General features: G+C 43.7%; 1 protein-coding gene across 5 annotated transcripts in view; it reads right to left on the reverse strand.

Moving 5' to 3' along the window:
- Positions 1–24,587, reverse strand: part of PCLO (piccolo presynaptic cytomatrix protein) — a 1,384,288-nt gene that overhangs the window by 550,550 nt on the left and 809,151 nt on the right. For all 5 annotated transcript variants that reach the window (XM_085652900.1, XM_085652897.1, XM_085652899.1 and 2 more), the window contains one exon: positions 740–821. In XM_085652900.1, the coding sequence (XP_085509026.1) occupies positions 740–821 (82 nt within the window). The remainder of the gene's footprint in view (positions 1–739; positions 822–24,587) is intronic.

The following is a 24,587-nucleotide window of genomic DNA, read 5'->3' on the forward strand; positions in this document are numbered from 1 at the left end:
TAATTCCATGTTTGTAAAGTTTTACAACCGGGTATGAGTCGGTCGGAGAAAACGCTCCGACCGACGGTTCGTACCCGGTTTTTACCGGATCGTAATCGGCACCTTAATTTATAGGTCACTGAATATTCATTGCTAATGCTGATTTCTTCTATTGTATTATGCTGATAAGTGTATAGTAATGCGCTGCTGAAGTTTCACATATCATAATAGATTGCTTATTGTTGATCTTGCCACAAAATGTATAGAGATTTGACTTAGGTCTAGTGAATTCCTTCAATGGGAGATTGTCCAATTTCCAGCGAAATCTGTCCCACTTTGATTGTTTGATTGGACGGCTGATATATACCCCATGAACACCGATCACAGTGAAAGCGGTCTGCTCCCAATGGCTATAACTGCTTTGGCTTTAATCTGTATGACATCATCGCTCTGTAATTGACAAAATAAGCATTTTTCTTGAAATAAAAAGGAATTCTTTGCAGCATTTGATTTTTAATGGAGGAATATCTTTTACAATAATTAGACAAACCTTTTAATAATTCATACAATAACCTTGCATGTCATTATTAAGCAAAAAGCACACATCAGTCAATATCCTTGGTTTCAAAATGTAATAGACTCACAATAATTTGGCATATAATTCCATTTAGTACAGCCATAGTTGAGGAAATATCAACGCCTTGTACAGTAACACATGAAATTGTGTCCATGAAAACTAATATGAAGTAGAGCTGCTTACCTGACACTGAGTGGTCTTTGGGATCTCTCTGTAGCTTGAGTCGGGTATGAGGGAAGATGTAATTGATTGGTTTGCCATTTGTCTGAAAACAAAATCAAGAAACATGCATCACTGACTAATCATATTATGCATTAGCATTTGACAAATGTTTATGAAACATACTTGCAATATAACAGTTTGCCCTCATGCCACATTTGTCCTCCACGTCTGAAATCTTGTTTTACTCATCAACAGAAACAAGAAACAGAGTTCAACTAATCCAGTCTCAGCACATCTTCAGTTATGTGCTTACACATTATGGTGCATTGGGGCCTATCTCTCGCCTGTGGCTAAGGCCTCTCTAAGGCTCCTGACAATTAATTGCCATTATGGGTTGCTTTTATTGTATTATGCAGACAGCTAAATAAAAATGCACTGCTTAGAATTTTCTTGTTATGAAACTACACCTTAAATTCCTAGATTCATATATTTGTGCATGGTACAGTTTTTTACATAGGCTTAAGGCCGGATTACAATTGCGGGCGGACCACCACGGACGACGATGGTCCGCCCGACAAACAGGCCATCAGGGCCGAACTGGCCGTAGCGGGCGCCGGGAGTTTCCCTGGTGGGCCGCTAGGGTGGGGGCCGGTTTTGGGCCCTGGGTGACGGTTTTGTTACAGGGGGTCGGAAATATTGGCCCCCTGTAACAAAATCGGCCGAAATAGGCCCTCGCAAACTGCTTGGCTGCACCCCCCACCCTCACCCCTGGGGAGACCAGCCGAGCAGTTCGCCAGGGCCGGTTCCGGTTCCCAGTCCGGCCCTGCAGGCCATCAGTCTGACCATTGTATTACAATGCAGGCGGTCAGACCGCAGAGGTTGGGAGAAGAGACCGCTGCCTCTGACAGGATCTTCTCATTCTGACGGGGCGGCGGTTGGAATTGTTCACCAGACAAGGGGCGGTGCCAAGGCAGGCAACGCTATCGAGATTACAATTTCCCTTTCCAACTGTCTTTTCATGTTGGTCCCACCACCATGAAAAGGCTGTCCGAAAGGGACTTTGGGGGCCAAAAAAACAGACCCTCATCCCTCGTGGGCCACTGCAAAGTGGCCCAGGGGGCACATAATGTGCCCGCACGCACATCCATGCATCATGTGCCATGCACCACATGGTGCATGGCACACGGTGCATGGATGTGCACAAAGTGCTCTCTAACACTGCAGCTTGTGCTGAGGCCATTTTCCTGGACAACAGCACATACCACAGTGTTAGGGAGCCCTTTTCCAACAGCCAGCATGGCAGTCAAATTGCAATTGGGAAGTCGGACCGCCACCTGCCTGTTGGGCAGTCTGCTGGCCAAGGTGATAGCGGACTGCTGTCCGACTGCCTGCTATCATAATCGGCCTCTTAGTGTTTGCATATATGAGGTCACATAAGAATCCCAATGAGATTCTTCACACACTGTGTGTCAGATATCATCGGAACATCTTCTCTTGGCTATCACAGTACAAACAGGTGACCTTGAGCTGAGACAGAGAGACCCTCACCGTTGCATCATGGGAGCTTGTTTCTCCTAGGACACTGGCGGATAAGCCAGTATGCCGCTCCCAGACAGTGCATAATCTTGCAAGCTAAGGGCAACCCGCTTCAACAAAACAGGCATACAATGTTGTATTCCACCTCTCATGCTTGCACACCTTTAGAGCAAATTTTTATTAGCAGATTAATCTTTAAAAGTCTAAAAATCTCTTCAGAATATTTACACTCTGCAAATTCTCTTTTGCTGCAGTATCTGTGATTTGGTACAATAATATTGCGTAGGTTCTGTACTAGTTTGGCATTCAATAAAAAACTTTACTGTTACTATTATGTCCTTATTGTGTAGTGGCAGTGGGAATGGATTAAAAAATACCTGGGACCGTTTCATGATCTGGTGCATTGGTTTAGCACAGAGCCAAGTGCCTGCTTTTCTCGCATCTGAGGCATCTAACCTTCATATAGTTATTGTATGAATTTTCACAGGAACAAGTCTGAAATGGTGAGCAGAGATTGCCTATCTCTGTTTCAGACATGTTCTGTCTAAGGTGCATGTATTCACTCAGAGAAACTGAGTTAAATCTTTGAGCGATAGACACAAAAAAACAGGTGCTTAGGTCTGCGCAGAGCTGTTGCAGCTCAGCATTATATGGCCCCAGTTGTAGTTGGCAAGTTTGTCTGTTCCCAAAGTAGATCCATCCTTTTCCAGGTAGGTTTAGAAGATGTTTGTATGACACCTGCCTTTATTATCGCTAGATGGTGAGGTGGTATTCCCTCTCCAGATGGTGACTTGGTATACCTATACAGCTTGGTAACCAAGAGAAATTAATTTAGTGAATCCAAGATTGATCTGGCAACACAACAAAACACTTAATTGTGGTACCGTTTTAGGAAGAAAACTGTAAAGATAACTCAGATTTCCCTTTAGTATTTGTATACTCTTTACCTTAGAAATGGCATGCACTGATGATACACCTACAATTCATCTGGAACTTAGAATCAATCAATCAGGGTTTTGTGAAGCGCACTACTCACCCGTCAAGGAGCTGGGGGTTGTGTGAGCAGCTCCGTTGGGGTCATTCGCAGAGTCAGATCTAGAGGTCCTTCCTGAATTGGTGCAGTGTCGGGCTTCGTCGGACGTGACGGGGAGTTAGTTCCAGGTCTTGGCTTTGAGGTAGGTGAAGGATCTTCCACCTGCTCTGGTCCTGTAAAAATGTGGGACCGTAGCTAGGGGAGAGGTCGGCGGAGCAGAGTTTTCTCTTGGGGTGTTAAAGGAGATTCTGTTGTTTAGGTATTGGGGTCCAGTGCTGTGGAGGCCTTTGTCGGCGTGTCTGAGCAGCTTGAAGGTTATTCTTTTTCGACAGGGAGCCAGTGGAGTTCGCTGAGGTGTTGGGTGATGTGGTTGTGATGAGAGATATTGAGGATGAGTCAGGCTGTGGTGTTCTGGACAGTCTGGAGTGTGCGGAGGAGCTTTTTGTTGATTCCGGCATAGAGGGCGTTGCCGTAGTCCAATCTGCTTGTGATGAGTGTGTGAGTGACGGTTTTCATGGAGTCGAGGGGGATCCACTTGAATGGCTTGCAAAGTATGGGGAGGGTGTTGAAGCATGCAGAGGATATGATGTTGATCTGGTAATTCATGGTAAGTGATGAGTCAAGTATGATGCAGAGGTTGCATGCATGGTCTGTTAGGGTGGGTGGATCTCTGAGGGCAGGAGGGCCACCAGGTGTCGTCCCATGCAGATAGAGTGGAGCAGATGATGAGGACTTCTGTTTTCTCTGAATTGAGTTTCAGGCAGCTGTTCCTCAACCAGGTCACAACGGCGTTTATCCCTTCTTGGAAGTTGTGCCTGGTGATGTCGGGTTCCTTGGTGAGAGAGAGGATGAGCTAGGTGTCAACGGCGTAGCAGACAATGTTGAGCCCGTGGTTTCTGATGATGGTTGCAAGGGGGGCCATGTAGATGTTGAAGCGTGTGGGCCTGAAGGAGGATCCTTGGGTTACTCCGCATCTGATCTCTGTCGGTTCTGAGAGGAAGGGTAAGAGTCTTATTCTCCGTGTTCTGCCTGAAAGGAAAGATCGTATCCAGTCTAACACATTTCCTTGGATGCGGGCGTCGTGGAGCCTGGTGGCTAGTGTGAGGTGGGGGACAGTGTTGAAGGCTGCTGATAGGTACAGGAGGATGAAGGCTGCCACATTGCCTTGGTTGAGGAGGGCACAATGCCGTCGGTGGCGGCAAGGAGGGCAGTCTTGGTGCTCTGGTTGCTGCAGAATCCAGATTGAGAGCTGTCTAGGATGTTGTTAGTTTCTATGAAGTGTGCTAGCTGGGTGTTGACTGCTTTTTCAATGACTTTGGCAGCAGAAGGAAGCAGTGAGATGGGTCTGATATTCTTGAGATCCGTTGGGTCTGCGGAGGGCTTCTTTAGGTGGGAGTTTACTTAGGCCCGCTTCCAGCTGTTGAGGATTGTGGCTGTCTTGAGGGAGCAGTTGACAGTTCGTCGTAGATCGGGTGCGATGGCAGTGGCAGCACTGTGGAAGATGTGCAGCGGCCAGGGATTAGAAGGAGCTCCAGAGTGGATGCTCTTCACTGTCTTTAAGGTGTCTTCTTTGGTGAGAGGGGTCCAGGTGAGAAGGGTCTGTTGGGTGGCATCATTAAGGGTGGGGCTGGAGGCGGTGCAGTGGTCTTGGTCGTCGAAGTTGTCGTACAGAGCCTTGATCTTGAGGTGAAAGTAGGTGCTGAGTTTGTTGCAGAGGTCTTGGGAGGGAGGGACATCGGTTGTTTCGCTGTTGGGTTTGACAAACTCCTGTATGACAGTGAAGAGTTTCTTGGAGTTGTGGACATTGGAGAGGATTCTGTCTTGGATGAAGATTTTCTTTGTTGATTTGATGAGTTGATGGTGTGCTGTGATGGCTGTTTTTTAGGTGGAGCGTGCTTCTTGGGTTTTGCTGTTTGTCCACATCTTCTCCAGTCATCGGCAGGAGCGCTTGGATTCTCGGAGCTCTGTGGTGAACAAGTTGGGTTTCTTGTTGTGTTGTCTCCTGGTGTTCTAGAGGGGGGCTAGAGTGCTGGCGCAGTTGGTGTTACATTGGTGGAGGTTGCTTGCCACTGTGTTGGCGTCTGTCATAATTGGGGGTGGAGTGCAGGTGAGGGCAGAGGTGAGGTGTCCTTCGGAAACTTTGTTCCAGCTGGTGTGTGTGGTTGTATGCAGTGGGTTTCGTAAAGGAGAAATGTATGCAGTGGTGGTAGGTCCAGAGCAGTTCCATGGTGTGGCTGAAGCGAATGTTGTTTCCTCCAATCGAATATTGGGTTGAGTGCGAGTCCTGCTGTGTGAGTGGGGGTGGAGACATGTTGTTTCAGTCCTATGTTGGTGACGTTCTCCAGGAGGGCGGTGGTGTTGGGGTCACTGTGGTTGAAGTTCAACTCTCTGAGTAGTATGTAGTCTGTAGAGGCGAGGGCGTGGGGTGCGATGTGGTCGGCGATGACGTTGATGAAGGGGGTGCGTGGTCAAGGAGGTCTGTAGGCGAGTGTTCTGTGGAGCATCGTTCTGGGGTTGGGCTGGATCTGGAAGTGGATGTGTTCCATGGGGGGCGAGGCGTCCTTCGAGTTGGTGGTTGTCAATCGGAGGGAGCTTTTGTGAATGATGGCGAAGTCTCCTCCTTGAAGGTTGGGGCTGTCTTTTTTCAGGACCTTGCCTCCATTGGGGATGGCGGTTGCGATGTCGGGTGCGGAGGTGGCGCTGCTCCAGGTCTTTGTGAGGAAGGCGACGTCGGGCTTGCAAGTGTTAAGGAGGTCCCTGATTTCTACGTTGTGTCTGTGCAGGGAGCGTATATTGAGGAGGATGTAGCTCAGTGATTTGTGTGCGGTGGCGTCCAGTGGGTTGGGGTTGCTGCCAGGGTCCAGAGATGGGTGAAGTTGTGGTGGCAGTGTCAGCAGGAGATCGGGCCTTGGGTGTTGCTCGGCATTGGGAGATGGCTCTTATTGTTGCATCCGGGGTAGAGAGCATGGAGAGAGCTGGGGTCGTAGCTGCGGGAGAGATCGGGGGACCAGGGTCCTTAGTGCTGGTCACAGTTGTGTCGTGGATGGGCACAGATGAGCTTGCCTTTGGCGCATCAGCGGTGTGGCCGCACAGAGGCCGCCATTAAGTAGGGGTGGGGAGGGTGATCAGCAGAGAGGCAGGTGGCGGAAACTGGAGCGACACGCTGGAGAGGGAGGGGCCGTGGGGGCAGAAACGGCAAGGAGTGTGGGAAGAGAGAGCGGGGAGGGAAAGAAGTGGAAGACAAAGAGTAAGAAAATGGAAAATGTAATACCACAAATCCTTCCAACCAAGGGCCTTTTGTTCCCTTTCCTATTAGCCATTCGCACCCTGCACCTGGCAGCCAGCAGGAGGCTAGCAGGCTGCCAGGTGGCAGTTGGAGATGACCTCTAAAAAGGCATATAAAGGCTTTATGCTGAAAAATTGTGATTTTTTTGAAAGTCTACATTTCTGAAATAGATTAACAAAAATTCATGTTAGCAATAAATTAGATTTGCTTTAACTATGAAAATGAGTGTTTAAAATAATTTTATAGCTAGTGCCAAAGTGAAGTTCGCATTATTAAGTTGAATAAAGCAACCCAGTGATTTTTTATGGCACATACAGCCTTCCTGCCTTCCGTGTGAAGACATGCAAAAACATGAAAAAAGTATGTCACACTACAAAGTACTATGTGCTCTGCATCAGGGCTGGTAAGGTCTACTTTAGGGGTGACTTATTTTGCCAAGCCAAATTGCCTACCCAGGCTGAAAGGGCAGGCCTGGAAACATGCTTTGCATTGTCGCTTTAGTTGTGGCACAATATGTGCTGCAGTCCACTAGTGACATTTACCTTACAGTCACTGGGCACACTTTGGTACTTTGGTCAGAGCACATCTATTGGGCACTGGGCAGCAATGTCTCAGTGTGCAGAGTCAAAAAAACAGCAAAAAAAGTCCAGCAACAAAATGGCAGTGACACACAATGTGGGCATTTTACTACATTGTTGTATTGATTACTGGACTTTCTCTGATTGCTCTCCTTTTTTAATTTCCAGGAACATGGTATCCCACTGCCCCTGTAACTACACCGCCTAGTTTTTAGTCTAACTATCATTTGAGTGTCTATCTTCCACATACCCCCACCCATAACACCACCAGGTGCTTTGTTGCATAACACGAGAACTGCACCTTAGGGGTCATTATGCACCATATGAAAACACTTCTTATATTCGCTTAAACTAAAACAACACCATTCTAACCACACACTCTATATGTTTTATCTTGCTATCCATGTGCGTAAGCACTTCAGATCTCCTTATAGAGGTGCAATGCCAGAAGGCTAAGTAAATTGGGTATGTCCTTATTTGTTCTGAGCACAGGCCTTGGCCAACCCACCGATTCTGTGCACTACATCCATTATGCACTGTAGATTATGTGCAGATGGGGGGCTCGGTGCAGGCATAGACCAGAGTTCAGGTCTTTCACTTAAATGCCACTGTAACTGGTGGAAAGTTGTGTGCTGCGGGTAATGTCCATACTGGGGCTCAGTGTAAGGTCTTCATTCAATCTTGGCTAGGTGCAGTTACAGGCTATGAACATAGGCTATGTCCACAAAGGTGATCAGCATAGAACATAAAACATCATCAGTGAGCAATACATGGAAATAATGGCTTACATATCGCTAATGACGCCATCAATGATGACAATGATGACAATGGTGATGTGATGTATGATGTCATCAGTGATGTAATTGACGATGTGATTGGTGATGTCATCTGTGACATATGAAGTCATGAGCAATGCTGGAGTGAGTTATAGTAACAGTCAGATTTCTGCTTTTTTTTAAAGAAAGTTGTATAAACCATCATATTCAGGTGAAATAAAAGGGGAATGTTTGATAGTTCAGCAGTAAGCTCTTCTCATAAAACACTAGTTTTCCTCTTTGCGGTCTCTTGAATCAAATGGGAGGGTTATAAAGGGTCATCATCAAAACACAAAACCCTTTTAATGAAAAAGGGTGGGGGAACAAGAGGCAACAGGGTAAACTGGCCTCCAACCAACATGTCTCACAAAAGAAAAAGCTACCCTTTCGCAAAACTGATTTCTAACGCATACAGAGGCACATTTGCCAATGATTTAGGTGGTGTTGGCCTGCACCTGGAGACAGAGATGCACTTTTAGAACTAAGTGGGGGCCCGTGCTGAAAAAGTGAATCAGTGAGTGATTTCATCACTGGGGAAGCAGCGAGGACGGACGTTAGGTACAAGGCGAGGGAAGCACATTGACAAAGGTTTTACTACAAGGGTCCCTCTACTCCCTCTTCCCATGGGACATGCCCACACCTCAAATAGGGTGTCCTGAAACTTAGACAATAGAGTTGGATTAGTGCCAACCTACAAACAGTGGATTTGTCTCTGTCGCCTTGAGACGAGATAGGAGCCCTTTTTCCTCTTCACGCCCAGATGAATGCCATGGGCCCCCCAGGCCGTATAGGCAGAAACATGTTGGCAACACAGATGAAGATAGGGTACTAAACCCCCGAGTCTCCACTACCTATTTTTAATACCGAGCACAAGCTGCATTATTAAAATATTTCATGCAGTATTGCGCATCGGTTTTTAAAATCACTCCCTCACTCACTTTTTCAGCACGGGCCCCCACTTAGTTTTAGAAGTGCCTCCCTGTCTCCAGGTGCAGGCCCGCCCTTTATCAAACGTGGTTTTCAAAGGGGCGAGGACAGCCGATGATGAAGCATGACACCTGGTGGTGTGTGAGGCCAGTCCATACAATTTTTGTAATGTCCAACACCACCTAAATCATTGGCAAAATGTGCCTCTGTATGTGTTAGAAATCAGTTTCGTGAATAGGGTAGCTTTTTCTTGTGTGGTACAGGGTTATAAAGGGACCTGGTCCTATATAAATTATTATACTGTTTTGCCAAGTTTTACCATCATTTTCTTAAATTGTTTTGTAGCCATTTCTAGTTGTTTTTTGAACCTAAGCCTCTTGCTCGCCAAGAGAAACATAGCTCGGTATTGCAGGGCTGAGCGGGTGCCCCCTATAAGGGCCTGGACCAATGGCCTGGACTACTGTGCCACAGCAGAAGAATTTAAGTTTAGAGGCTGCCCTCAGAAATATGGCATGGTTTGGGGTGAATGGCCGTCCTGTTCCACGAACTTTGAAATGTGAAAACCTAATAACTGTCACTTGTTGTGTACATATGTGTAACAGGGGTAGTGAGACAGGCTACGGCAAGAATGACATGTTTAGATTGATGTACGTGAACTCTTTCTATGTTGTAAAACCAATAAAAAGAGTTTAAAAAAAAGTTTTATGTGTCCTGGCAGTGTAAAACTCCTAAATTTGTTTTTCACAGTTTCAAGGCTTATCTCTCCCATTGACTAACACTGGGTTACCTTATTACACTCAATAAGAGCTAATTTTAGATTGGGTGCATAAAGAGGTATGCTATTCACACTGAAATTAATTTTAATGTAAATCCTCTTTAACAGTAAAGTTGAATTTTAAGTTGGAATTCTGAAAATTGCCATTTTCTCATCCCAACCTTTTGTGCTTTCTGCCAGTGTCCTCAGTCACATGACTTTGAATTTCTCTGCTGTTGGGGGTTGTGTATTGCTTTCAGACAGTAACAAAAAGGGGGATTTGATGTGGACAGGATGGGGCAACATGGTAGGATGATTGAGGAAGGGGCTGCATCCAGTCCCAATTACACATTAATGGGTGGGATTTGCCTCCTGCACACACAAAGGAACCTGACACCAGGCCTGCCCGGCCTTTTGACACCCCCAGACAGTTTGGAGCCTTGACAGGGCCAGGGAAGAACTTTCCAAAATCAGGTGGATGCGGGGGTAGGAAAGCGACATTCCCCAAACAAAGGCTGGCACCAGGTATAAATATTGGACCTCTAGAGCCACTCACCAGAATACTACTGGCCCGACCAGCTGTTTATGCTACAGCGACAACAGTCCATAATGCCTGACCTGCTCTTCTTGCTATGGCAACGACCATCCAAGACGTTCAGCTCCTCCTCCACTGTGAATCGAACTCTTTGCGACAGACTTAGAAAGTTCAGTGGGACTAACCTGTTCCCTATATCCAAACCAAGCTCCATCGTAGGCAGCTTGAACTTTTCACTTATCTAGTGCGACCAGATGACCACGAGTGGCATTTTGTGCTTTTAGGCACTATTTTCACTAAAAACGTTAAAATTGAATATCTCTGGTTCTACTGATTGGACGTTGGTTGTTCTGGTGTCATTTTATTTATTAAAATGTACTCTGTTTCTATAGGCGTGTGAATTTTCTTGCGTTGTGTTTTTACTTTATTACTGGCTGTGTGCTGCATAATACTTTACACATTGCCATTAAGTTAAAGCTGACCGCATTGTGCCAAGCTATCAGAGGGTTAACTGTAGGTTAATTTAGTGGCTTCCACTCCCCTCAATGAATAACCTAATTATGCTGAATACATATTCTTTCAACAGTGGTGTGTGTTCTGTGGAAGGGCAGGTGTGTGTTCATCAGGAAAGGCAGGAGACAGCACATCCTGACTTCCTTTTGAACCAGCTAATGAATAGGTCAGATAAATGATGAACTGACTTTACTTTTGCAACATGTTTATCAATTGCCTTTTTGTGTACAAAGTTGGTGGGTGTTTTCATAATGTATGTTTAGATGTAGTTTATGTTTGGTGTGAAATGATTACATAAATAAACTAACAATACTTCATAGTATTGAATGTACTGCTGTAGTAGCTACACACGTGTCCTTTCAGGGTATGTAAGTATTTATCCAATCTACAGTCGGTTGAGGTACACAAGAGCTTTCTCAAAGGATAATTAGGGCTACATGGGTGTGCTTAAATATTGCACGTCTAGACAGTTACTTGTAAAGAGTCTCAACAAGCACTTGGGTTGCTTTATGCAGTGAGGCTAGTATCTGCTACCTCTTTAAAAGTTACTGTCTCTAGAAAGACTGTTCAAAGCCACAATTGTTTCTTTCCATAGGTGTACATCCGGAGATTGCATGCCATCACAAAAAGTCTCCACCTGCATAAAAATGTAACCTGGACTTAAACTTGTATTTCCCCCTCCCTTAATTATTTTGAATGCCCCCTTCTTCCCTTCTACCTTCTGCACGCCCTCTTGTAAATCACATGCCAGTCTTAATCTCTCTTTCTTGAAACCATATCCCTGTAACCTAAAAATATCTCTTCACTCCATCATTTTTTTGCTTCTCACATAACTCCCTCTAATGATCACATCAGAGATATAGGAGGTGTAGATCCTGCCCCCAATCGGATAGTAGCTGATGTTCTCAAAACAACTGACTTAGAGAATGCAAGGCGTCACAAATGCCTATGCAAGGAAGTAGTGAATCTTATTACTTCCACAAAGTCTGGATCTCCATCCGACCCCTGCCGTCCATGCATCTGGAACTTGATGCCAAATGTAATGGTTGTTCATCTCACAAAGCTTCTGAATCAAATGTTGGAGAGTTTTACCTACATTGAAAAAATCGGCACATCTCTCGACTGCCTTTTCCTACTAAAATCCTTGAAAAGGCAATGGACCTTGAATCAAGACCAACACTTCAGAACCCAGCACTCTACAGAGTTCACACTAGTGGAGGCCTCTGAAGAAATTTGCAGAATTGTGAATGAGGGGGGCAGAGCGGTTCTAATTCTCCGCGATCTATCAGCCACATTTGATACAGTTAACCATGAGGTTCCTATCAAGCGCCTTGAGAGAATCAGGAAAGATGGCGCAGCTCTGGCCCTCCTCAGCTCATTGCTAATAAACAGATTACAAAGTGTGGAATTGTATAGCTTTACATCTAAGCTTTTTTCTCTTTCGTGCGGAGTGCCACAGGTATTATCTTTATCCCCAGTGCTGTTAAACATTTACATTACTCTCCTCTTAGAGCTTATTCAATCATGTGGCCTGTCGACTGTCTCCTACACCGCCGATACACAAATTATTGTCTCTGCCCCTGAAGACGAAGTCCTACAGCTTCAAGCCTGAAGTATTGTTTAACTCCGGTTTCTATCTGGATGTGAAGGAATTTTCTAAAACTGAACGTTGAGAAAATTGAGGTGATTTTTTTGGGAAAGAACACCAATGTTTGGAACTCAACATGGTGGGCAGCAGATTTGGGCTTATTACCTATGCCTATCTCAAAGGTAAAAAATCTTGGAGTGGTCTTTGATGACCAGCTCAGTTTTTCAGAGCAGATTAATCATATCACCTCCACTTATTTCTATATTATCAGATTACTGAAAAAATCTTTCCATTCATCCTTTGAATCTCCAAAAAACTGTCGTGGCTGCGCTTATCCTTTCCAGGAGTGATTATTGTAATCCTTTGTATTTAGGCATTACGAAAACTGCACTGACCAAATTATAATCATTGCAAAGCGCAGCAGCCAAGTGGCTTCTATAAGTGCCTAAATTCTGCTCAATAACTATAGATATACAAGACTTTCACTGGTAGTGGATAGGATCAGGCTAAAATCTTTGTGCATCATTCACAATTCCTTGCATGAAAGGGGCCCACACTATCAGCGGAATAATTTTCTATGGTACTGTCCACAACGGGTCCTACAGTCCTCATCAGCCCATCTGTTGAAAGTTCACAAGATAAAGAAAATCTGATGGGTGCAGCAGTCTGTGCTATCTTGGCTGTTAACTTTGGAATTATTTTCCACTGACCTTAAGATCTCAGCCCAGTCTGCCATGTTTTAGGAAACATGTCAAAATGTGGCTCTTTGTATCACACACAAAGTAAAGTGCACTTCATTTTTAGTTGCCAGCTCTCTGAGGTTTTCATTGTTAGCGCTAAGACACCTAGTATTTGTGCGCTCAATAAAAGTTTTACTTATATACCCAAGTTATTAATGTACCCCAAACAAACTGGAGTAAATGCATGGAATGGTTTCTTTAAAGAACACAACACTAGTCTCAATAACCAACGACTTGACACTAACTTTGAGCTACGGGGTAGAGTGCTAATTGTCGTAAAGTGCTTCAATGCCTCATCAGGGGTAGTAACATCAATATAAATGCAATGTCAGTTTCAATATACCCAATCTGTTTTGGAATCCTACCAATGGTAGCATAGTGCTGGTGATTTCATTTCAGCAGGGCATTATATCTAAGAAATACAACTACCTATTGCCTTGTTTGTGATGTGATTGCTTACCCACAGGCACCAATTACAAATCTAGTCGTCACGCTTATGATGCATTTCTAAACCCTAAGTCAGCAATATGTTTTATTACACTATCCTGCTTATCCAAGTCCATACTAAACAAACCTGAGAGTACAATTAATCCCCATTGGCAACCTGTTGTCAAAAGTGCTTTAACATGATTCTGCATCCCTAAGTCGCCTCCTACCACTATGGATACTCTCACCAGAATGCCGAACATCTGGTGCCAGTTGAACAGCTGTGCTTGAAAAAACAAAGGTCTGCAAGATGCAACTGGATGTCCAGTGATCAGGGCCAGATTGGAACCCAAAGCAGCCCTGGCAAATGTTGTCAGAGCAGCCCCCATACGGTGCATAATGAGAGCAGCAAGTGAGCCTGACCACTCCAAAAGGTGGCTTTGAGGGGTTCTACCCAAGACAATTTGGGAAATAATGGTGCATTCTACAACACATTTGTCATTATATATTCAATTGTATTAGCTTTTAAAGCATAATAAATGATTACCTTACTGTGCACCAGGATACGACAATCTTTGTTGCCGCTTTCCAATGTTTCCCTCACTACACCCTCCAGCAGTACCTCTCATCTCTCAATAGACCCTCACTCCCAAGCATTTCAATTGTTTTATAGCATCTCTCGTATAGGTGTCAGAGCACTTTACATCAGACACGCTTACAGAGACAATGATTCATACATGTAAAAATGTGTATAGAATATGTAACATGAGGCAAAGGGGAGCTTGGATACCATTGCGGGTGAGTAGCTGTGCTTTATAAATCCGAATTGTTTGATTGATTGACTACAGGTGTAGGATTCACATGTCAACCATACTGGTAGACTGTTTGTTTAGGAGTGCTTAGTCTGGAGATGCACAAACTCAGGATTCAGAACAGAACACAATGGTTAGGGTTGACTTTAATAATAAGAATGTATTTCTAGCCAAACAAACCTTTTTTGGAAACATCAGCATAATGAAAGATTAGGATAAAAACTTAACGTTCAAAACTGTACTGTGCAGTTTGCATGCAGCTCTTTGATGGCAATTCATAGCTCAGTGCGCTAGATTACGATTGTACCATATGAACTGAACAGTAACAAAAGAATCTCTGTTACAAAAGCAGCAACCCACTTTGCTATACACATAAAAAACTGTTCTTTGATATGCATGGTACATGTTCTTTGCGGCAGGCATATTAACGCTCTGCACTACCATTGATGAGTCAAAACTGCCACTAGACAAAACTCACTCATTCCAGAAGGCACATTAATCACCAGAGTTATCTTTACACTTATTGTAGCCCAAAAACTGCTGGATATACAAGAACTTTGCAGTGCTTTTAAAACTGCTACAAAGCCAGCCCCCAATAACAAAACCGGCCTTACCACCCTTCTAGCCTCCTGGGGAAATGCCTGATACCCGGTGCGGCCGGTATCACCTTGTCAGTGATCTTAGAAATGGCCTAATAAAACAATTGTTTACCAGAAAATGTCACTTGCCTGCACTGAAAAAGTTTGTAATGGCCATCTTGTACACACACTGAGAACCCCAAGAGAGACTCCCAATTATCAGAGACATTTTAAGGTATAGGCTAAGTGGGCTCTGGCCCAGGGGCTTCAACTTTCCTTGGTCCCCCTCATTGGGATGTTGCAACAGCCCTAGACTGTACAGAGGTTTTAAATAACCAGTTTGATTGCTTACTTTTTTTTGCCAGCATTTGTTTTACATTTTAAAGTGAACAGGTCCAGCCCACTTGTGCCAGCCTTTGCCTTCATGCCGTTTGTGCTATCTTACTGTGCAGTAGAGTTTGGCATTGCGTAATAGCTCTGTGAATGTAACATTCTTTTTGGAGCTACTGCCAGACAGGTGTGATCACAGCCAAGTACCACTGGACTCTGGCTACAAATCCCCCACAGCAGAGGCAGTGTAGTAAACAAAAGCATCCATCGGCACTGAATGCCTGAATGCTGCTGATGGACAAACTATGCCACACACTGTGGGTAGAAGTCGTGGCCAGACTAGTCGTTCTGCTTTTCTGGTGCAGTCCAACTGAAGACTGTTTTCACCGAGGTAGGGCCCCAGGGTAGGCTCCAATTGTAGGCCAAATGTCACTGTCCATGTGGAGCCTGTGCTGGGCCAGTGCGATCACAGTATAGTGCTACCTTACTCAGAATCCCTGTAACTCACCCAGCAGGGACTGAAGTGTATTATTCAAACCAAAAAAGGCTTAGCACCAAGAGGATTCAGAATCTTACTTAGGACCTACACTTCTAGTGGGAATACATATCTCCCCCCAGTCTCTGGTATTACATCCAAATTAATGTAGTCCTAGACCTCTTTAATTTCAGAAAAAGACCTGTAAAACATGTAAAACAGCCCTCCACTATCTGACAATCACTCCCCCACAGTAAGCAAGTCAAGAAAAAATAAGAAAAATAAATGTGAAAGTGAGAGGGCACCTCACGTACGCAACACCAGAGAGGCTACCAGCTGGTTCTCGCCAGTATGCCCACGTTTTCTCATCATTGGTTGCCCACTCACAGGAGTCAGGAAACTAGTGTCCAGTGAAGAAAAAAGAAACAGATCAAGAAAGAAAATTCACTGTTCCCATAGAAAGAAGAAAGAACCCAGTGTATTGCAAAGAACCAGATGTTCCGAGCAATATTTAAAATTGAGTTAGAAACTCACTTACGGTTACCCTCTTTATTCAAACTAGTGAGTCTACTCAAAGTAAAAGCACTCTAGGTTGCTAACCTTTATAAGGAAGGCCAACATGTTTCATTGCCACTTATCATTGTTCTGGCAAATTCATCAGGGCATAGGGTTTCAATCACTCGCCTCACTGGACAAATACTTTTGTGCTGCGGAAGGGCTGTTAAAAACAGGAAAGAAAAGAAAACAGAATAGCCATTTTCTATTCTATTATCAATAAAAACAGACCAACCACATGTATTAATAGTCAAGTCTATTACACACCAATTACTCATTTCAACTGAGTGTATTTACCATGTAGAGGCCGAGGGCATTCATACCAGCCTCCACTATACCAAACGGGGTTGTGTTGAACACTCTTTCCCCGGTTTTTAGAACTGCACTGTCGCTAACTCGTGTTCCACCTGTGGAAAAAAGGAGTTTTAAACTCTTTATCAGACTCCTCCATTATTCGTACCTATCTCTATTTTATATTGTATGTTTTATATTCTGGATATCCCTATTCTATCCACAATAATACTCTCACCAATTATTTTGAATCGCCTTTTTACATATTTCAAAGATCATGTACAGCATTTAACCATCAGCAATGCAATGTTCATATATCGATTGTCAACCCTCACAAAAGCCAGCACCCATATATTAATGTGCCGGTAACGTTTTCACTTTCCATGACGGCTCTGATGCAACTATGTCTCAAGTCCTCATTCACACTGCGCATATATTCACCGCAACTGACCACGGCATTGCCCAAGATAACACAGAGCCCTTTGGCAAAAAATAAATAAACAGCACTTCAACCGCTTATGTGTTTTCTCACCGCAACCAATATCTGAATGGGCCGTATCTCGTCCCCGCTTCACTTCGCAACTGAATTGTAGCTACTAATACGTTCCTTTCTGGTCCATACCCCTCTACTTCCGCCTCACGTGTTCCGGAGCCAATACTCAAAATACTTCGAGCTTTTACCCACCAGCGGTGGCCATCTTAAAATGTCCAATGATCAACACAGGGAGCATTCAATCAAGACCTCAGCCACAAAACATGCTAAATACAAATTATGCACAGCAGCATAAACACGTGCAAAAAATGCGCAAAATTAGCAGAATGTTTTATCAAGTGTATGCCTAAACGGATTCATAATTTTTAATTTTTAATTTTAATCCGCTCATGTCATTTTAGGGTATTAACTGAGACTGCTTAATTTATACACCAAAAAAGACACCACATTCTTTTTTTGCACCAAACAGGGGCGTGTCCCCCTTCATATTAAATCAGGAGTGCATAGATATAATCCTAGTGTATATACAATTTACTCCCCACATGACTACACCCATTCTGGAAGAATTCTTGTCATTGTTACTTCTCATACATTAATGCGCTTCTCATGATCGTTTCTACAGTCAGATCTAATAAACTCTTGACATCATTATCCGAGATCCTACTGTCTATTGACTTTATTCCACTCAATGTGGTCATTTATACCTATTTGATCCACTTTTTCGGAGAAAATCCAACGAGCTTCTCTGGTTGCCAACACTTTCTCTATACAATCATTGCTGGCCAACACCTTCTCCAAAACCACCCACTTCAGGGCCTGCAGATCATGTTTGGATTCACAAAAGTGTTGTACCAAACGTGTGGTAAGTTTCCCGGCTTTGATGGTACTCAAGTGTTCTTGAATCCGTACCTTTATTTTCCTTGTCGTAAGGCCAATATACTGTAACCCACACTGACAAGTGAGTCTATAGATCACATTTATTGTGTTGCAATTTGAAAATTTATTCAGATACCATTTTTTGCCACTATTTAGGTTTACACAATTAGTCTTCTCCGTCAAGTTACAGGCAGAGCAACTGCCACAAGGATAATGTCCAGCCAGCACTGATGAAATTGTTTGTTTCGCTTGTGGTCGTGAATGCACTAACTTATCCTTTAAGTTAGTTGCATGCCTAAACGCAAATCTAGGTTGAGGCATTTTAAAATCTGCAGTGGACAGCAATGGCCAATGTTTCCTCATTGTTTGCCTTATCTTAGAGGCCAGGGGGTCATAAGTCATCACCACAGTCAGACAATCAACTGCATCTCTTGTATTCCTTTCTAAGAGTGCCTCCCGTGGAGTATTACGGGCCCTTTTACATGCTCTGTTAATGATCTTTTTAGGGTAAACTCTTTGTATCAATTTACTTGAGAGCTCTTCTGCTTGCTGAGAGAAAGTCTCTAGAGTAGAGCAATTACGGCGGTACCTAAAAAATTGGCCTACCGGTAAATTATCCTGTAAAGCTCTCGGGTGATATGACTGATAGTGAAGCAATGAATTTCTATCTGACTCTTTTTGGTGAACGATTGTGTTCAGTTTGTTACCCTGCACATTAATATCAAGGTCTAGATATACTGCATGCTCATTACTCAATGTCCAGGTGAACTTTAGACAAGGGTCAAGATTATTCAGCCAATTCAGAAACTGTAAAAGGGTGTTCTCATTCCCCTTCCAAATACACAGAACATCATCAATATACCTCTTTCAGAGGCAAATATGTCTCTGGAGGGGGTTTGACGACTGGTACAGAAAGTGTTCCTCAAACTGGCGTACCTAAATGCAGGCCAGGCTCGGCGCAAAAGTTGCACCCATAGATGTTCCTGACACCTGTAAATACAGGTCATTCTTATATCAGAAATAATTGCGTGTGAGGGCAAGCTCAATACACTGGAGCACAAATGACTGGGGCGTGTCATAAAACCATTCCTGTTCTCCCAGGGCCCTTGCTGCTGCCACCAGCATGGCCTCCTGTGGGATACTAGTATAAAGTGACTCAATGTCAATAGTGAGCAAGAACTGTTGCGAAGAGTCAAATTCCAAATCATTCAAAATATTCAGGATATCTGTCGTATCCTGTACATATGATTGTTGTCTCAGGACTGATTCTCTTCAGAAAAAGTCTCCAAATTGAGAAAGTGGCTCGAGAATAGACGAAATACCCGAAACTATTGGGCGTCCCGGGGGCGGCCGTTGTACTTTATGTACCTTCGGGAGTATATAGAAGGCTGGTGTTCTGGGTTTTTTATTAACTAGAAACTCTGCCTCTTTACTCGTAATCCAGTTCTTACTCCTTGCTTCCGCCACCATCTTGGTAATCAGATCCTGTAACTCATGTACAGGATCTCTAGGGAGAGGATGATAATTTTTCCGCTCAACTAGCAGTCTCAACACTTCATGATCATAATCTGAAGGGTTCATAACCACTATGGCCCCGCCCTTATCGGCACTCTTTATGGTTATTTCAGCATTATTCTGAAGAGTCTTCACTGCCTCCCAATCCTCATGGCTCATATTGTTAAAAAAACGCCCCTGCTGATCAAGTTGTTCCAATTTGGAGATCTCTTCCAATACCCTTTGTTCAAACACTGTAACTTCTGGACCCACCACCGAGCTAGGGGGACAGAACTGAGATGGACGTCGTAAATTTGTTGAAAAAATAGGCTGTGGTTCTGATACTCTATTTGCGAAAAACTTTTTCAATTTAATTTTTCTCATAGTTTCGAAAAATTCCATCCTACATTTAAAGGGATCATGTCGTGGGGTAGGGACATATCCTAGCCCTTTATTAAGGACTCGAAATTCACTCGATGTTAATACATAGTCAGACAAATTCAAAAAGCACCTCCCTATGTGTACAGGCCCCAAAGATGAGATATCAGTTCGCTGCACCATATGGAGCTGGCTTATTCATGCCTCTAGAGTCTTTCTGCTTCACTGGTGCTGCCCATCAAGAAAGAAACTGCTTGCTGCAGGGCTGTGCCCAGAGGTAGGCTGACCAAGGAAGAAAGTTGTCAGTGATCCCACCATGGGTGCCAAGGTCGTGACTGAGCTGAAAATGTAAACGAAATGTTGTTGTTGCAAGCAGAGGGCTCCAAATTGGGTTTGGCACAAAGGCCCCAAAATCCTTAAGATGTCCCTGGCAATTAAAAATGATAGATGACACTGATAACAGTGGAACTTTTAGCTGGGAAAAGGAGGTATGCGTCTGTTCACTGTCCTGTGAAACAATGCAAATAATGTTGGATACCACCAGCTTCTGCACTTGCAGTCAAATGCAAAAAGAACAATTGATGGACATAATGCAGAACAATGTCATAAATTCACACCAGTACAGAGATCTGGGCCTCAATCCATCCTTTTTTTTGCTCCCCTTGCCATTCCAGTTTGGACCCAGCCATAAGCAAATGAGTCTTGACCCTGCGCCCAATGGGAACAGTCCAGCCCGAACTGCTAAACCAGGTCCTCCTTAGACCGGACACAAGCATCCAAGGTCCGGTTTCGGGGTTCGGCAGTTCAGGGTGGACTGTTCCAATGAGGCACATGGTCAAGAATGATTTGCATATGGCCAGGTGTAAACTAGGGTGGCATGATGAGAAAAAGAATGATGGATTTAACCGAGATCTCTTGACTGGGGGTTGAATGTTTTGATTTGTTCTGCATTCCGCCCTTCAATTGTGTGTCTTTTGCTTTCTCGCCCCAAGTACATCGGGTATGCCCAGACGTGGATCCCGGGCTCACCGTGCTACTGGATTCAAGCTGTCCTGGCTTATAAGGGGTGAAACCCCGAAACCGGTCCTAGGATGCTTGTTTCCGGTCCAGGGAGGAACTGGCTTGACGGTTTGGGCTGGACAGTTCCCATGAGGCACAGAGTCAAAACTGATTTGCATATGGCCAGGTCTAAACTGGGGTGGCATGCTGAGCAAAAGAATGATGGATTTAACCCACATCTCTTGACTGGGGCTGAATGCTTTGATTTGTTCTGCATTCCGTCCATTATTGGTGTGTCTTTTGCTTTCTTGCACTTGCAGTCAATGCAAGAAAGAAGGATCAGCTGTGATATAGTCACCATGGTAAAGGGGCAAAACAACCCTGGCTGATGCGCTCTGGAGACAGTTAAGTGCTGCTGCAAAAAGTCACAGATAAATATTGCATATAACTAAGACGGAGGATCAGACTGGGACAGAAAATAGGCCCAGGTACTGAAATAAAAGTGGCCCCATTTAGTAAATTGTGGCCCATATTTCCAAATTGAATCGGTTTTGCAAGGTGTAGACAACGACATGGCTTTCAGATGGCTGCAGGCAATGATTGCTTTGATATCAGGGAAAATTAACAGTAAAAATTGGCCCCTCAGACCATAAAACAGACCCACAAACAGCAAAAAACTGTCCAACACATTGACCTGTCAGACCAGCCAATCTGGTTCTGCCTGATTGCCTATAGGGCTGTCCGACCCTGCGAGGTCATGCACTGGCTGAACCTTATTGAAAATGTGAGACGGGAATATCACCAACAAATAAGTCAATGTTAGACACATTGTCGATCTGTGGGGTAAGAGACATAAAAAGAGTAAATAAGCCTGTTTCACAGCTAAAGATCATACACTGTCAGGTCAGTCTGGTGGGTCGTAACCCACTAAAGGGATCTCAGTTTTGGTGTAAGTTAACTTTAGGTTATTTTGAGCTATTCCTTTATCAATCACAGCTAGGAAGCTGATAATGTCTTTTGTGATACAACAAAGAAATATCGCTTTATGGATGACTGATTGGGGCTATACTGGTTGTAAAAAGCCGGAGCTGTTACTAGAACATTCCACCCATGAAGCTAGAATGCTTTAAATTAAAAAGGGAGAAACCTGGAGTCAAATATTGGAATGTTGAAGCAAAAGGCCTATAGCAGCTATTATTAGCCCTGGGCAACTTCATTGTATTCAATGGAGCTTTCAACTTTCCAATGGTGTAATGTGGCCTTATAGCCAACCGTAGTGGGCTATACCAGACATTAAAGTCCCGCTGCAGTGTTAACAGTTTGAGCCAAAGGTGAATTTTTAAGAATTATTGACATGCTGTATTGTGTTGGAAAACAAAAGTCCTTTGTGCACCAAGCTTGAAAATATAGTTAATGACTTAATGACAAGCAGCATACCACTATACATAGTATTATCTGATAGGACCCTTACCCTCATATGATGTCATGATATGGCTCAAAAATGTTTACAAATGTTATCAAGAGCAGGACATGTTTAATTGACTTGGATGCAAATTACAGCCTAATCAACGTTACTTCCTACAACCTGAATATGTACCCAATGTAGGCATTTGAATAGGCTTTTATTGAAAGAATTCTAAGTGTCTGACATATTCATTCTTATTTTTTAAAAGCTAAAGGTTCTATTTAAATCTGATATACATAAATTGTGAAATTCCTCTATTCCCTCAAGAAACCCGCACTGCAGTTCTCACGTTCAAAACAGCAGGTTCATGTTTTGAGAACTTCAGCAACGAGGTGATGAGGAATAATTATCTGAATCTTTTTATAACCATGGCATGCTCAGTGTGACTCAGAATTTCACAAGTAAGAAGTGCATAAAATAACACCAGTTAGGTCCTTAGTCCCAAGTACAGATACTTTGCTGATCTAAGCAGACACTCCCATAACATACACCAAAGCAATACAGGAGGAGGTGGCCAGACAGGGGAGCAACATATAATGTTGCCTCAATGTGACCGCTAACACCGCATCTAATTTCATGTAATGATCTAACTTCCATCAGTAGAATTCATAGAGTGACCATAGAATGGGCTTTTCCTGATCATGCGTACCTCTGCATGTACTCGTCTCCATTTTGACTACGGACACTTTTCTTCATGAGGTCTGACAAGCATCCATATATAAACCTTGAAACCCTTAGAGATGGTGCCACAGCACTCTTTAAAGGAATCCTTGGGTTAAGTACCTTGTCTGATATGAGGCACCCAAGTACTCCTATGAAGTGGCAACGTGCTTCAATCTCTGAGGGGACTGCATTCTGGCAAGATCTTCATTGGGGCTCAAAAAATCCTTTGGGAAAGCGATCAGGTGTGCTAGTCCATCCTTCTTGTTCTGGATGATCTGCAGAATCTGTAATCAGTAAATTGTAGGAGTTTTTTCCAGCACGGATCTTCAGGCTTCCGGAGTGTCTTTGTGCCTTGGTGAGTGTTGGAACCTTCCGTGATTGCGGCCTCTATTACTTTCTCCTTGCTTTCTTTTCATGTTTTACCGCTGCTGGGAGAGAAGAAAGGGTAAGGCTTTCTCCCAGCGTCTCTCTCCCACGTTTGTGGACCAAACCCCATGGACACCAAAAAGCCGCCAAAAACGTTGTTTTCCTTTTTAGAATTCATTATCCGAGAATAAGACTTATGCTGGGAATGTGAGTCACTGGCTGAACGTCCCTATATATTTTGAGAGCGTGTGAAACCACTTGGTGTTGAATGTTCACACTGTATTGTTGTTATATGCGTTGCAAGACTTGAAACAGATATGTAGAATGCCTTGTGAAACTTATTTGTCATTCTAGTTTTTGTGCACATATTCTTTTTCATTTGTTTCTTTTCTGTGATATCAAAGAAATTGGCTTGCATACTTGACATTAAAAATCATCATATATTAAAGTAATGAATCGTGACATGTTGAAAAAAGGTCTGCATGTTACTAAACAAAAAAAACATCAGTCCACGGTAAATAATGGTTATCTATTTCTTTACCGATCACATACATCACAGTAGATTAGGCCATCAATCTTTGTATTGTCTTCAACTACAAGCTCTCATTTCTGCCACACATAAACAAGATGGCAACTACCTGTATGGTACTGTTGAGTCCCTTTTGATATCCTTCCGGTGACGTCTAAAACAACTATAGTCCGTGCCATCGCCTATGCCAGTCTGGCACTCATGGACGCTGAACAGAGATATTCTCAAAATGAATAGGAGGCCATTGTGATACTGTAGGGCTGCAGACATTTTAGTTTGAATCTCTTAGGGAATGTGTTTTGAGTATGTAGTGATCACCAGCCTCTAGTAGTACTGTTCCCAGGGTACAAATCCAAACTGCCCCTCAGATAAAAAGAATTGATCCTACAGCTCAAAGAATACTCATTTGAGGCTGTAGATTGACCTGGACATGAAAACTTTGCTGACTACCTATACCGCTGTGACCTAGCTGCGATCATGGTGGAACAAGTTATGGTCCAAGAAAATTAAGAATATGTCCCACTTGTAGTCATTTGTTCTTGTCTCAGACCCCTCACAGCAAAGGAAATAAGCCAGGCTTGCCAAGAAGATGAGTGTTTTCAACTAATACGATGAGCCATTGAATCTAACAACTGGTGGTAAACAATGAAGGAACAAGTAAGCTGGACACCTGAAACCAGGAGTCCAATCCAAGCAATGTACAATGCCTACAGCAAATTATTGCTGGTTAAGAACAACCTGATACTATGAGGGAACCACATATCATCCAGCTTCAACTTACACCACGCAGGCTCATGTAGGCTGTCCACCACATGCACCAAGAAGTCGTCAAAA

This window comes from Triturus cristatus, chromosome 4_1, assembly GCF_964204655.1.
Source record: "Triturus cristatus chromosome 4_1, aTriCri1.1, whole genome shotgun sequence".
Lineage (NCBI taxonomy): Eukaryota > Metazoa > Chordata > Amphibia > Caudata > Salamandridae > Triturus > Triturus cristatus.